Source organism: Puma concolor, chromosome D1, assembly GCF_028749965.1.
Source record: "Puma concolor isolate L17-30 chromosome D1, mPumCon1.1.hap2, whole genome shotgun sequence".
NCBI classification, from domain to species: Eukaryota; Metazoa; Chordata; class Mammalia; order Carnivora; family Felidae; genus Puma; species Puma concolor.
In genome coordinates, this window is record NC_141676.1 from 19,787,615 (window position 1) to 19,803,280 (window position 15,666).

At 39.2% G+C, this 15,666-nt stretch overlaps 1 protein-coding gene across 2 annotated transcripts in view; it reads right to left on the reverse strand.

The window, feature by feature from the left end:
* Positions 1–15,666, reverse strand: part of TTC17 (tetratricopeptide repeat domain 17) — a 126,922-nt gene that overhangs the window by 49,482 nt on the left and 61,774 nt on the right. Inside the window, exon 17 of one of the 2 annotated variants that reach the window (XM_086677641.1) lies at positions 2,826–2,996. The exons of the other annotated variant lie outside the window; for it this stretch is intronic. Coding sequence (XP_086533767.1) covers positions 2,826–2,996 — 171 coding nt within the window. The remainder of the gene's footprint in view (positions 1–2,825; positions 2,997–15,666) is intronic. 2 annotated transcript variants of the gene reach the window in all.

The window sequence follows — 15,666 nt, forward strand, 5'->3', positions numbered from 1 at the left end:
AGTAAGAGTCATCATCACACTATGGATTGAATTAGCAATCTGAAAAGGAATCCACCCTAAGAGATAGTCTGCCTGATGTTGAAGGGACATAGAAAAGCTCCCATCTCAGCCAGGGCAACCATACTGCCTTTCCAGGACAGGGATGGGACAACTCCATGGGGAACATGAGACTAAAGAAACTTAGGCACTAGGTTATAATCTGTCTCAAGCAATGATGTACTACCCAGAAAATGGGGAGACCAACAGTAAGGTTCTGGTTGGGTTTTATTCTGAATTATCCTAGGAAAAAAGACTAATTTGGTAGTCATGAGTATTCTGGTCACTAGGGAGTTATATTATATTGGAATAGGAACAGTTTGTATAAATTGAATAAAATACCCCTTAACATCACTCAGTTTCATTTCTGGTGATTCTGAGTTTATCAAGCAACTTCATGATGTCCATTTGGTTATGTGGGTACCTGATGCCAGAAGGAGACATGAGGCTGTCAGGCACCAGAGAGGAGTAGCTCCCTTGTAAATTAACAAAACAACTACCCAGTTTAAGAATCCATCTCTTTTGAATTGGTAAATAGAAATTTGTTTCTTTAAAGCCCAATGATTTCTGACAGAACTGATGCAATTAATTTTCTAAACCTGCAAAGGGGAAGGTCACGACTTCTCTTTTAAGATGCTTCTTGTAGACATCCTTTATATATATATACATACATATGTGTGTATATATATATATATATATATATATATATATACACATATATACACACACATATATATATATATATATATATATAAATACCACTTATAAGGAAACACAGATTTTGTAATTGCTAAATATGTTAATCCAACCTACACAGGAAGGCAAATGCCACATCTCATTACTTGAATATATTTATTGTACACAGAAGTAACAGTAATATAGGACATGACATATAAGAATTTCATAGTCTGATGGGAGATAAGACACACAAGCATTGTATTGTATGAAATGTACCCTGAAAAAAAAGTGGGAACAAGACAGCACATGGAGCAGCTAAGTGCTTGGAGACCCTTGTGAATGCTTCACCGAAGAGGTGACGTTTAAGCTGGATCTTGGAGATGCACAACAGTCATCCATATAAAGCAAAAAATACACAGGGGCCATTCCCAGCCTGTGCAGACATGGAGACTCCAAAGCATGGCATGTGAGGGAAATGGTAAAAGGACTGTACATCCTGCTATGTAGAATACTAGTAGATGGTAATCTTGAAGACAAAACTAAGGACCAAACTGCTTCCTATCCCTCACTATGGTACCTGGACTCTTCCTATAGGTAATAGAGAACCACTGAAAAATTTAAACACAGGCAACTTACCTGATCAGATCTTTTTTTTTTTTTTTAAATGTTTTATTTATTTTTAAGACAGAGAGACAGAGCATGAGTGGGGAGGGGCAGAGAGAGAGGGGGACACAGAATCTAAAGCAGGCTCCAGGCTCTGAGCTGTCAGCACAGAGCCCGAAGCAGGGCTCAAACTCATGAACTGTGAGATCATGACCTGAGCCGAAGTTGGACACTTAACCAACTGAGCCACCCAGGTGTCCCAATCAGCTCTTATTTTAGAAACAACTCTTTGGACACACAATACATTGGTAACATTTACATGTATTATCGCTCTCCTACACACACACACACACACACACACACACACACACACACACACACACTCCATACACAGACTAAAGTAAAGGACTAGATACTGGGAACTCAATTATGAAGCTATTGCAATAGCCCAAGCAGAAATGAAAAAAGTCTGAATTCAGGCAGTGGCAGGAAGAATAGATGAAGAGACAAACAGATGCAACAGGTCTTGGATACAGTGGTGACTGGTGAGTTGTGATGCCATTAACAGACAGCAGGGATATAGGAATTAGATGCAGTTCAAGAAATAGGGTGAAAATGAGAACAAGCTCAATTTTGGATATATGAAATTTGAAGTGCCTATTGTACATCTAGATAGAGACCACTAAAAAAGTGGAACTAAGATCTAGAGTTGTAGAGAATGTCCTAGCTGAAAATACAGAGTTGGAGTCACTGATATATTCCAAAGTATCTGAGACACCAGATACAAGAGATACAAGAGATAACACAGAGGGATAAGAAGAGGGATAAGAAAAAAAGGCCAAGGTTGAGATCCTGTGTAACCTAACAAATAAGGGGTAAAGAAATTAAGTGAAATAAGTGAAAGAAATTGCAGATGTCCTGAGGACAGGAAGAGAGCCAAGAGCAACTGATACCCCAGAAGCCAAGAGGAAAAGGAAGAGAGTTTCAAGGAGTGGGGAGCTGTGCATAGATCCAAATGCAGCAAAGTGGTTAAGCAGGATGAGTACTAAAAAGTCATTCAATTTGGCAATTATGCATTGACTGATAATGTTAAGAACTGGTCAGTATAGCATAGCTCAAAATGTGGCCACAGAATTTTAGGAGAGGCCCTGCTATGTCTCTTATTCCAAATCTTTAAATGTTATTGGGTTAGTGTAAATACAAGTGATCTTGCTTTTTTTCAATGACGTACTCAGTAGACTACTGATACTAAGAAGAAAGACTGGTATATAAATGAAGCAAGTTTGTTCTAGCAAAAGACAACACTGAGGTGGAAGGAAAAAGAAGTATGAAGAGCTTTTTTACATGATAAAAACCTCTACCTCACCACCTGTGGGTCACCTCATAATTCTACAATATAATGAGTGGCTATTAAAAGAAGGAAACTGCTGAGAGTAGAGAAAAGCCTAAACTCGAAGCTTGAGAGTTGATTTTATCCCAGAAGCACAGCTCAGGTCAAATCAACTTACTTTCAAGTCTAAGGGCATCTGAGTCCCTCCCTGAATTCTCAACAGAGAGTACAGGGTCCTCCTCTGTTCCTGTCTCAGAGGGCTCTTCTTCAGCAGCATCCAGTGACTGTGAGTTGTCAAAATATTTCTGTTTGTCATGGCTGTTGTCCAGGGTTTTCTCATGACAATTACCTCAATGACAAGAGACACAAAGACAGCACATTAGAAACATCTCTCTTAGGTAGTCCCATGGCTCAAGGTCTTCAAGTATCAGGAAGAACAAAAAGATGATAGTGTCAGTTCTTCTCCAGCAGAACACACAAAAATCCGTGAGCTGGCACTCTGAGCCAGGTCATGATTGCGACTCAAGATCGTTTCACCTGCAAGGCTATTGTAAGAACCAAGTACTTGGGTGATAAAAAGTTATGACAACAAAGATCACATCCCAAAGATCTCATTCCATTTATAATGAATAACTTAGAAACATTTCTTTGAAAGTCAAAAACATCACAAAAAAGTAGTTTTCCTTCTATTTGCTTTTCAAAGGTGAGAAATGACAGATTAGTACCCGGATAAGTCTGGAGGTAGATGAACTATAGCACAGAAATAATACCGTTCTTGCATTACAGCTTAAAATGAAAGATACATCAAAAGGCAACAGATTATAAATTAAAAACCAAGGACTTAAAGAGGGATGGTGGTGGCAGAGAATCCATGTTCAAGACTGTAATATCACAAAGATGCTGATTTTTCTTTTGGAAAACAAATTCTGGTCGTGTAAAGATTTACTTTAGTATAAAATGTCACATCTTGAATGCAATCATAGCACTCTCTGATACTGTCTGAAATGTATAGTGAGTCTGACTTCTTACTACAATTTTGCCAGTAAGTTGAAGAGCTCTGACCCTATTAGGGACTGTGTGTTTACACGGATAAAGAGCAACCATCCTGCTCTGCCTGATGGTCATTCTCTAGGGAATCTATTACGAGGTTGTTGTGTCTGATGTGGCAGTGATCAGGCTATCTGAATAGGACTCCACTTCCTCTCTTATGTTTGATGGGCACTGTCCCTAAAGATAAATGTTCAGTGGAAGCCTGCAACTTTCTTCTCACAGGACAAGTCTTTGGGTAAGAGTATCTAAGTAACTTCCCTCCTTTACCAGAACATTCAAACATACTCTAAAGGTTTGCTTTTCTTTTTCTAAAGGTTTATTTTTAATAGAACACTGTCACAAAGAGATGTATGTATCCAATTAAGCTCTCTCTGCAGCAATGGAAGTACAGTCTCTTTCTGGATTTGAAGACTCCCTTTTAGATTCCATAATTTAGGAAAGCACCTCTCACGCCTTTTCTGTTGTGCCAAAAAAGCATAATGGACTCAAAACCTTTCCCAACCTACTGAGTTTGGAGTAAAGGGTCTGCATGCTTAAGGAGTCTCTTCCATTTTCCAACTCTACACTATCACACATTTGAGGCTACCATATTTAACAAGGTCATGTCAGAAACCAATTTTTTTGTTTCAGAGGAGCTTTAGCTGTCCAGAAACTTGCAAGCAACTTGGGAAGACAGTAAATAGAAGACAACGAACAATAATGAGGCAGCATGGTGTGCAACATAAGTGCTTCAGAGAATAGACTTGGAGCAGGCAGAACTTGAATTTTGAAGAATAGATAGGACTTAAACGGGGAAATACAAGGAGAGCCAATATCTGTTAAATGTTTTGTATGTTTTCTCCTACTTACCCTCAAAAATGCCTTGTGAAATATTAACTTTTATTTTAAAGATAGGGAAACTGAGTCTCAGTGAAATCAAACAACTTGCCTATGGTCAAATAGTAAGTGACTGGTAGATCTAAGATTTTAATCAGTTCTCTCTTAGTAGAAAGCTTCCTGGCTCTCTACCAGCCAATGCTACCTCTTTAGCAGAAAAGAGAAGGTTGGCATTCTACGCAGTGAATAATGATGCGTTAAGCAAAGCAACAGGAACAGGAATTCTCATTTGTGTTTGGGAGGCGATGAGAAGTACAATTTGAGAGGTGGAAGGTGTTGGGTATGTGTGTGTGTGTGCCCATGTAAGGCTGATAGGAAAGATGCTATGATCAATGATAGTCACTTTTTTCCTCCAAATTCTCCTGTGAGAGGACAGAGGTAGTGGATTTGTCTCCACTTCTGTCTTCACCATCTAGTATGTGCAGATTAGATATGGGGAGGTGAAGCATAAGAGCATTAAAATAAAGAAATGACAACAAACAACTGTACACACCCAACTGACTACAATTTACTATGAAGAACGTCATGCTTCTTAGAGACAACTCTTAATTGGGATATAAATAAGCATGACTATTAAAAACAGACAGAAAACGATGACAGTGATGCTGATAATTTTAAAACATGTTATTCCTAGTGTACATTCTCTGCTTTCAGCTTTGGTGAATTTGCCTCTAAAGCATTTTTCACCCTGACACAGGTTAAGTAAAACACTGTTACAAAAACAAAGGACAAAACTTTAACACTGGAACCCAGCGAAATTCTGTGTTTTTTGCAGTTGACTTCCTCCTCTAACCTTTGCATCTCTTATTTTTCTCTCCCACTCTCTTCCCATTATAAAAATTTAATTGGTTTCATCTTTTTAAATGACTGCAATATTTAAAAATGCCTCATAGGTAATTTATAAGATATGATGTGCATGAATCTAAAATTAGTCCTCCTGCATGACCTCAAACCCAGACACCCTCTTGAAGCAAGCCTTGTGCATTCTAAGAATGTCTTGTCCTCCAATTCAAGAAATTGGGGCCAACATCTGAGGGAGAGAGAGAGAGGGCCGAAGAGGGGATCGGGGAGAACTGGGAATAAAAAGGCAGAATAAGAAGTTTATGTTATAATATTTGTTGGAAGTAGGCAGAATCAAAATGATCAAGTAAAAACTAAATGCTTTAAGGTTAGAGCTGTTAATATTAATTTTCTTAGGCTGACAGTTAAAAGCAGGGTGGCTCAGTGTTCTGGTGTGATTTACATAATTATCTAGGCTAATAATACAAAGTCAAATTGCCTGTTTTTTAAATTGTTCCTTCCAGTTGTCTGAAGGAGAACTGAAGCATTTTGGAAAGAAGGAAAGCTTCGATTCGTTGGGCTGGTATAGGTCTGCCCTAGCTCAAAGGGGAACTGAAGAAAAAGTTGTCCACAGGGGAAAATGTCACCTGTCTTCCTAGCAGAGGTGGACATGATGTCCTCATTAAAGAAACACAAGAAAATATTGGAGAAGGAAAAATGGAAAGATACCTAAGAAGGAACACGTCATCTTCCGTGCATAGGACTATCATTTTTTGCTGAGGCAAAAATGAGGAGATTGTGTAGCTTAAACTAACCTTGAGAGGTAGGATTTCTTTTTCTTTCTTTTTCTTTTTTTTAAGGAACTGCATGATTTAAAGACAGTGTTTTAGATAACAAGGTCCCAGGTGAAAATGGAAACACTTTTCTGCGCTCAATGCTCTATCCTTGCTTACAAAGTGTTTAGCATCTAATTCAAATCTTGGCAGTTTGGTTTTTCTTGGAAGTGGATGAGTACAAGGCAATACTAAGGAAGCACAAAACTCCAAGTAGGGTATTTCTGATTCTAGAATTGCTAGGCGATCTCAGACATGTCAACATCCTTTTCTGCGGTTAGAGTGTCACCTGTATAAACTGGATTATTAATATTAACCTACCCTACAAGGGTGTTCTGGACAACAACTAGATATTTAATAGGTCTTGTCAAAGTATAAGTCTCCAAAGGCAAAGGCACAACTTATCCAGTGGCTAAAAAGGTTTTCAGAGTAAACTAAGTTCTCAGGAACTCATCATTAATAAAGCTAAGGAGATCTCTTATTTTTCTCATAATTCTATTTACAAAGGTCTCAGAAGAATATTTTCTAGAGTTAGGTAGCCACTGACTTCTTAAAAAGACTCCTTACCTTCTGAATCTCATAAGTTGGCAGGGGATTCCTGGTTGGGTACCTTAGGATCCTCCAGGATGAGTTATAATAAAGAAATGCCACAAATAATTGAAAGGCAGCAGAACTTTGGAAGAGCCACATAACTAGAGCTAGTCAAATAGAACTAATAAAGGCTCATGTAATTCTCTTAGCCTTAGACCATAGTGGGTAAGACCACAGACTGCAGCCAGACTGAGTTCTGATCCTATTTCTCCTACTTTCTAGCTGTATAAAGCAGGGCACGTTACTTTTATTCTTTTTGTGTATTAGTTTCTTCATCTGCAAACTGAGTTTCATAATAGTGTCCACTTCACTAAGTTGTTGAGATTGAAATATAAGAAATGAGACCATGGCCTAGCACATTGAGACCATGGCCTAGCACATGGTAAGCTATTATTGTTGGCTCTCCGAAAAGCTGCAAAGGAATAAATTATCCCAATGTCATCTCTTTCACCATGGCCTTTTAGCTACAGCCTAACTCAGAATCTCTGATATGAACAACTGGCTCGAGAAGTTATCAGGGTATCTGCCTAATTTCAATTGCCAACATATGTGCACGTGTGTGTGTGTGCACACGTGTGTGTAGGAGATGTTGAAGGTAGGCAGAGTTGATTTCCACTGGGCTTTTAGAAGAAGAGAGCAATTAATCCAGATTACACTGCTTGGCATATCTGAATCCCAAAATATTTAGTACATTTAGACATTTGTCTCAGTCTGCTCTGTGCTCTCTGAATTCATGGCCTTACAGTATGAGAACAGACTGTAGATCCTATGTTCTGTTCAATCAAAGCTTACCACCTCTCTGCTGCTCCACAGCTGTTAGGTTGTGACACCTTAAAGGCTTGCTCTACTTGCCCCAAATTGTTCTTGTTCTAATGTACTTTCTTTTCCCCCGTACAAGTAAGTGTAATACTTCTATGCTTCCTATTATATACAATGAATTTCGAAGACATAAATAAACTGATTTCTAATGGGAACTAGAATTTGACTTTGAATTTGACGTTGCTAAACACAAAGTAACAGATGTTAGAAAGATGGCCTTTGTGAATAATGGAATATTCTAAAGATATTCCTACCATCCTTGTTCTAATAGGGTTATATTATACTCTAAAGGCGCCTTTCTTGTGCCTATAGGAAAAGGTACCTTATAGGAGGCATTCTGGTGTATAGCACTAAATGTAAGCTACCTGGGTGGAAAATACAGGTAACACTGTCCTCTAAACAGATACGAGTGACTTTTTATAGTATTTGTCTTTCTCCTTACCTTTCTACTCAACTGCACTCAAATTATGCAGCTTTGTAGCCATTTTTTTTTCTGTATATATGTAAGACACACTATGAATGTTTTATTATAATTTTAGCTGCCTCATAATTTCATGATATTTCCCTACTAATCTTTTAGAAAAGGTAGTAAGATAAATCATGAGGTGAACAGAAGTATATCTTTAAGTTGCTCACCACTGCTATGCAAAATTACTTTAAAATATTAGCAGGAAACATTAACTGTGGGTGGTAGGTGGGGCTTGGCACCACACACAGTTAATAGGTATATTTGATGAAGAAAGAAACCTTTCTGGGAACAGGTACCTTTATGATTTCCACCTCCAGAAGTTGTGACAGAGGTCCTATAGACCTGGTTCCAAAAGGAACATTCCGCAGTATAAATTCAAATCCAGCTTTAGCTGCAGCCTTTCGTATGAACTTGAGGAAATTAACTTACTTCTCTGTGTCTAGATTCTTTATCTGAAATGAGAGGATTCCTGGGAAACTGCCTTAGTGAAACCACTGTGAACAGGAGCACTCAGAGCTCCTGGGTCTGGGTGAGACCTAGCTTGCTGATGACCACACCTAAGAGATGGGTGAGACTGCCTCACCTCCTTTGGCCTCCGCTGCCCTCTCCTTAGAAAAACACAAGAGAAATCATTTCAACAGAAGTATCGGCTCCTTAGACTTGTTCTCATTCAGCAATTACTGCCAAATGAATTCTTCGCAGGAGGTTTAAAGTAATGGTTATGTACGGACTGACCTTAAAAGTGCAATGCCAGATAGAAAACAGACCATATTAAAGACTTGAAATCAGCAATTTCAGAATTACATAGGCATTCCCTCCTGGTGAGGTGAATGAGTCAGAAGTAAGTTTAAAAAAGAAAAACTAAGAGGGGGCGCCCAGGGTGGCTCAGTGGGTTAAGCGTCTGACTTTGGCTCAGGTCGTGATCTCATGATTTGCGAGTCTGAGCCCTGCTTTGGGCTCTGGGTTGACAACTCGGGAGCCTGGAGCCTGCCTCAGATTCTATGTCTCCCTCTCTCATTCTGCACCTCCCCCGCCCTTGCCTTCTCTCTTTCTCTCAAAAATAAAACATAAAAGAAAAAAAGACTAAGAAAGAAACCTCTGTGACCTCAAATACAGGTGTGTGTGCGTGTGTGCGTGTTTTCCTTTTACTATATATTACAGAGTTGAACTCTCACCTGGGGACCACTTGGTCTACATATGGCAGGGCAATCTGCTTTGTCTAGGGATTGAAATGCACTGGTTTCTGTAGACTTATGCTCCCTGCCTCCATTTACAGGAGAAAAAGGGAGAGCTGGGTGTAAATCTGGCCTGTCTTCCCATGTGGCCTTCTCTTAAGTGACTGTGGCATGGAGGGCAAAGTCAGGGCCAGTTGACACACAGACATCATGACCTGCAGTCTGTGGAAGAAATGACACCAGTGATGGAATCCAAACTCTCAGCAGCTACTGTTTCCTCTAGAAATGTGAAAGATCACATTTGACCTCCAAACAAGGGACTTTAAACATTCACCAGAAGTTTACTACAAAATATTTTCCCATGCAGAAAGTATACTGAAGAAGAAAGAAAATTAACTGCCAAAGCTCTAGCAATAGTAATAGTAGTAGGAGTAGCAGCAGCAGCAGCACTCCTCTCTGGTTTACCTCAGGAGAGGAAAATTTGTTTCAAGCAAGTATGCTGGGGAAATAAGCCCAACAGATTTTCTCAGACGTAGTGATTTACCCATAAATGATAGTTTTCCAATGAGGGTCAACAAGGACACCTGTTTGCAACTTTCATTAAAAACAGTGCATGCAGGGGCTGAGAGAATGCAGGCTGTAAGATGTATCAGCTTCTCCTGGACAAGACAGACAATATAATTCCTTCCATCTTCTCCCTCCTCTGGTGTGGGGGCTGCAGACCTGAAAAGCAGATCTATATTTATATATGTGTATTGAGTGAAGGTTTGGTGTAAAGCATTCTGGGTAAACAGTGGGTGGACACAAGTTAAATTACTCTTTATTACTAGGTATTCTCAGTAGTTCAAACTTGAAATATCACTAGCTAATTTGTCACTTAAGTACATTCTATGAGCTAAACAGTGGAAGGAGGGTGTAGAATGCATGGTGGGCCAGAGTATGAAAATGAAAAAAGGATTGGTCCCTGCTCCCAATGAGCTGAAGAAGTCTTGTAGGTGAGCACTGTCTTGTACACAACTATGATGGCAAGACACAGGAGCTGAAGGAGAGGAACAGGGAGAATGATCGGTTACAGATTACTTATAATTAAGGAATCAGGTAAAGCATATGGTAGGATTGGGCTCTGAAGGAAGGGTAAGATTAGGATTTTTGTGGAGGGAAAGCTGCAAAAAACATGAGCAAACACATGGATCCAGGAAAGCAGGATGTGGGTAGTAAAGAAAACAGGCTATCCACAGTATCATCACCATATATTACAGTTTGTTACAATTTTCACTGCCTTTGCCAAAGGAAGAATGATATTAGTTTTTATGTGGTCAGAGAGTTTAAAGTCAGCACATCTATTTGAGTTAACCACACACAGTTGAGTTGGTCTTACTCAAGTCTTAATACTTAGAATAAGCCTACAAACAGGAGATAGGGGGAAGGACTTAGATTTCCTAGCTACCCACAACTTGGGGGTTTATCATTTGCCTCTCTTTTCTCCTGCTGCAAGTGAATGGTCACCTGGTGATGTCGAGGAAAGGAATCTAGTGGGGAAAATCAATAGACCTTAACTCTAGTCCTCTTCCTCGAGCTATTAATGGAGCCACAGACATATGCTTGGTGGGGAAGGGACCTACCATCAGAAGCACTTGTTGGGCATTATCAAGCTTGCCTTTTTCCTACTGCAAGTGTATTATGCTAGGTCAAAGCTAATAAGATCTCAAAGGCTACCTGGTCTTTTTTATTTCTCAGATTAAGTGAATTATCCAGATGTATTTAAATGAGAACCCAAGACCCTAGTATTTCCAGAATCGATAAGGGTTTGAACCTAGTAATAGCTCATATGGCTCAGATATGAAAAGAGTGTTAACAATTGTCCTTTTCATTGGCATGGGTACTGAGTATGATATTTAAACCAAGGTTTTGTTTTATTTTTAAAGGATACTTAAGTCCCTCTACCACACAACATTTTGAGTAAGGCCTTATGGATTTCAGAAACAAAGTTCCCTAGATGACTGACTTCACTTCAAGTGATGTGATGACTGACTTCACTTCAAGGTTCACTTCCCTAGATGCAAACCTCACTTCATATGTATGGAATTAAAACAAGCAGTCTGATTTGAGCATCTATGTAAGTACATATAGCCAGTGCACTAAATCAAGTAAAAAAGCTAAGAGAAATAAATGGTGGCATTATACTGTTTCCTTTTGTTTTATGTCACCAAATGCAAGTCAGTTACCTGGAGGCATTCACTTCGGTGGCCACTTGGCTCCTGAAAACATCACTTCTAAGACCTTACTCTCTCCCAACTTTTAGCATTTATGCTTTTTAGGCAGTCAGAGAAGTGGTGAATTATTTGTTGTTGTTGTTGTTGTTCATGTTAGGTTTTTCCCTAGCTATATTTCACACTGTCAAGGGAAACATGACTATGTTATTATAGGTGCAGCAGGAAGCAGAACGTTTGATCAACAGTGGGTACTCTATCAATTGCTACTGACTTCCAGCCCTTTTTCCTGAAATTTGATATGCTTGTTATTTTTTATAATAATCACTTTGGATATCTGTGATCTGACTGGATTATTAAGCAATGCCTGGTAGCCAAAGAGGTTTAAATTGCTTTGAGGTCAGCAAATTTAGGCTTAGTTGTTATAAAAAGCAACTAAGTGAGAAAAAACAAATCCAAAGCTGTGCTCTTTTCAGCAGCTATGAAATTTGATTTAAATTTCTCCTACATTTTCAAGATAAACCACAAAAATAAACCTTGGTGGTTAAGAAAAAGTAACAGATTACTGAAATGTTCTTGGTCAAAGAGCACAGTAATTTAGTAGGAAGAACATTTGACTACTAGTAATAACAACACTGAAAGAAAAAAGGGGGAAAAAGCCCCAAGCTAGCATTCCACATTCACAGATATATGCCACGTATTCTCAGTTATGCACGTTAAAACTAATGTTCTGTTCTAGTGATTATCAGGCTCAACTGCTTTATTTCAATCAGGCCATGAAACTGAGTAGAACTCATTCAATGATCATATTTGTAAAAGGGTTTAAAGACTCAGTGCTCACTGTGTTAAACAAAAATTTTAAAACTGGGAGTTCATTTCAACTAGTTGGCTCACAGTGCACTAAAGAACTTACCTAGGCACAAATCACTTAAAAAAAAAAAGAGCTCGTTCTACCAATGTAGAATGGACTTCGTGTGTGTGTGTGTGTGTGTGTGTGTGTGTGTGTGTGCATGTGTGTATGCGTGTGTATGAGTTCTGCAATTAGAATAATCTTTTTGAACGGGGAAGAGTCATGCAAAGCCTTGTTAAAAGAAATGGCAAAACTTTTTTTTTTTTAATTTTTTTTTTCAACGTTTATTTATTTTTGGGACAGAGAGAGACAGAGCATGAACGGGGGAGGGGCAGAGAGAGAGGGAGACACAGAATCGGAAACAGGCTCCAGGCTCTGAGCCATCAGCCCAGAGCCCGATGCGGGGCTCGAACTCACGGACCGCGAGATCGTGACCTGGCTGAAGTCAGACGCTTAACCGACTGCGCCACCCAGGCGCCCCAAGAAATGGCAAAACTTAACATAAGTCAAAATATCTCTGAAAGCATCGGCAACAATGAATAGAAGTTGAAGACTTAAAAAGGAAGAGGGGCGCATGGGTGGTTCAGTCAGTTAAGCATCCAACTCTTGATTTTGGCTCAGGTCATGATCTCCCATCAGTTCATGAGATTGAGCCCTACATTGGGCTCTGCACTGACAGCACAGGGCCTGCTTGGGATTCTCTCTCTCCCTCTGCTCCACCCCCGTTCATGCTCTCTCTCTCTCTCTCTCAAAATAAATAAACATAAAAATAAATAAATAAATAAATAAATAAATAAATAAATAAATAAATAAAAGGGCAACAGCCAATGAACTTGCCTAACTCACTACACACAAAGTCCATACAACTAGAGTTAGCCGCCTGCAGTTCCTTTCAGAAGGCTGATGTACGACTGCAGTGACAAACCATATTAAAAGTATCTTTTTGAATAGTTAATGAGAGCTAGATAAAACAGACCCCATCTTTTAAAAAAAATTTTTTTTAATGTTTATTTGTTTTGGGGAGACAGAGAGAGATGGAGCATGAGGAGGGGAGAGACAGAGAGAGAGGGAGACACAGAATTCAAAGTAGGCTCCAGGCTCTGAGCTGCCAGCACAGAGTCCGACACAGGGCTCGACCCCGTGAACCGCGAGATCATGACCTGAGCCAGTCAGATGTTTAACTGACCAAGCCACCCAGGTGCCCCATAAACAGACCCCACCTTGTTCACCCTTCACAGTTTCTTGTTGGTGTACAATCACTTTGTCTACAGTGCTATGAGTGTAGGGAATCACAGTAGGCTCCTGATGCAGAATAGAGCCTACATACAAAGAAAGATGTCTAAACATAACTTTCCAACCCTATCTGTAGATAAGTGATCACGAAATATGATTGATGATGCCATCCAGTAGGTATCCTCATACTACCTTCAGAGCAGAAAGGAAGCAGAACTGTGATTTAAACTTAGTTTAGTGCCTAAAAACATAACTGACTTCCTTTTGGAGACTCAAGATAGTAACCCTAATACTGGCGAGGACCATTTGCACACCTTAAGTGTTAAGCTCTGTAATTCCGAGAGACTACAAATTTATTTTTAGATTAATGAAGAAAAGTATTCCATAACTGAGTAACAACAACATCCAGTGCCATCGCATCCTAGAGGACTTCAAGAAGTGCTACTGAAATGTCTATAGTGACAGTCACTTGCTACCCTTGGTCTCAGTCCATCTGGAGCATCACAGCCAAGACTATAGTGATACAGTTGCAACAGTCCATTGACAGAGAATAAAACTACTTGCTCTTGTGTACTAGATCCTGAGGCTTAGAATATCCTCCTGATAAATATCCTCTTTCTTCACTCACCAAATTTTCTATTTTATTTCAAACATAGTGACATTTTCATATTTCTAAAAGGTGAGTTAAAAAAAATCTTCCTTATTTGTATCCTATCATTAATATGTTTCTTGGTATCATTATCTATTTGCTTTAAAGATATTTTAGTCACTGAATGACAGCTGAAACATGAGCTTTAGTTTAGAAACTATGCCAATAGCTTCAAAAGTAGTTCAACTATACATACAGAGCTCATTTTAACATTTCTGTTATCCTAAGATTTATTCTTGTTGTTTTAGTGTAGGTACCTCCCCATTTTACAGAAAATGCTTTTGATAAAATGAAGTCACCAATGACTTTCTACACTGTTAAAGCCAGAGCGTCCACACTGTTCATTTGCCAACTACAGTCATGATTTTCCTGTAGGTACCACTATGATTATTTATGTGACGTTCTCCTTTAAATGGCTTCGCTGGTTAATCTTACATTATGTTAAAAGGGTAAGTTAGTACCGCTTTTCATAAATCACAGGTTTGATGTGCTAGTGATATATTAATGCCCGTTAAAATTAACCATAAACATTAAAATTATTAAAAAATGTTAACCTAAGTACCACTTGAAAGCTTACGCACCTCTCGTGATATATGTACCATACTTTGGGAACCAATACGGAACAGGGTACTATTGATTTCTTCTTCTCAAACCCTCTGTTCTTCTGACCTTCAGGACCTAGCTTCCCCCTGGTTTCCCAATACCATTCTATTCCTTCACTGGCTCTGCTCCTTAAATACTAGTATTTTCTAAGATTCCATTCTGGTCTTTTCTTCTCACCTTGCATATTCTCTCTGAGGGAGCCAGAGGCATCTCCAAATGAACAGGTCTATCACAACTTATTTTCCAGCCTTACATCAATGCATAAACTATGTCTTTCCCATATTTTCTCTCTTAATTAATGATACTGACATTTAGGCAGTTACCAAAGTTAGAAATCTCCGCTCAACTCACATCCTGAGTCTGCTGTTTTCACCCTTTCCTGTCTCAACATTGTCTCCAACACCCTCTGCCTCTCTTCACTCTGATCTCACAACTAGCCTCTCGTTTCACTGAGAAGTAATCAAAAGTCCCACTTCGATACCTATATATTGTCCCTGCTCCTATCTAAAGACCATTCCTAACCTACATTTGTGCCTTGGATTCCACCCCCCTCCCCGCCATCTATTCAAGAACTTTGCTTCTACAGTTAGTTTCTCTTTTTTGCATCTTTAATTTCTCCTTTTTTACTAGATCAGTCCTATGCAAACATACTGCAAATTTTTCTATTTTTAGAACAAAATCCAAACCAAATTTATCTTTAATCCCACATCCCTCTCTAACTACCATCCCATTTTTCTGCTCCTCACTACAGCGAAACTCTTTGGAAGAGTTGCTAGCCATCTCCACTTCCTCACCTCCTTCACAACCCATTTCATACAAACTTTTAGAAACTGCCAGCGACTTCCAGGTTCCTAAATCCAACGATTTATTCGCTGTCCTCA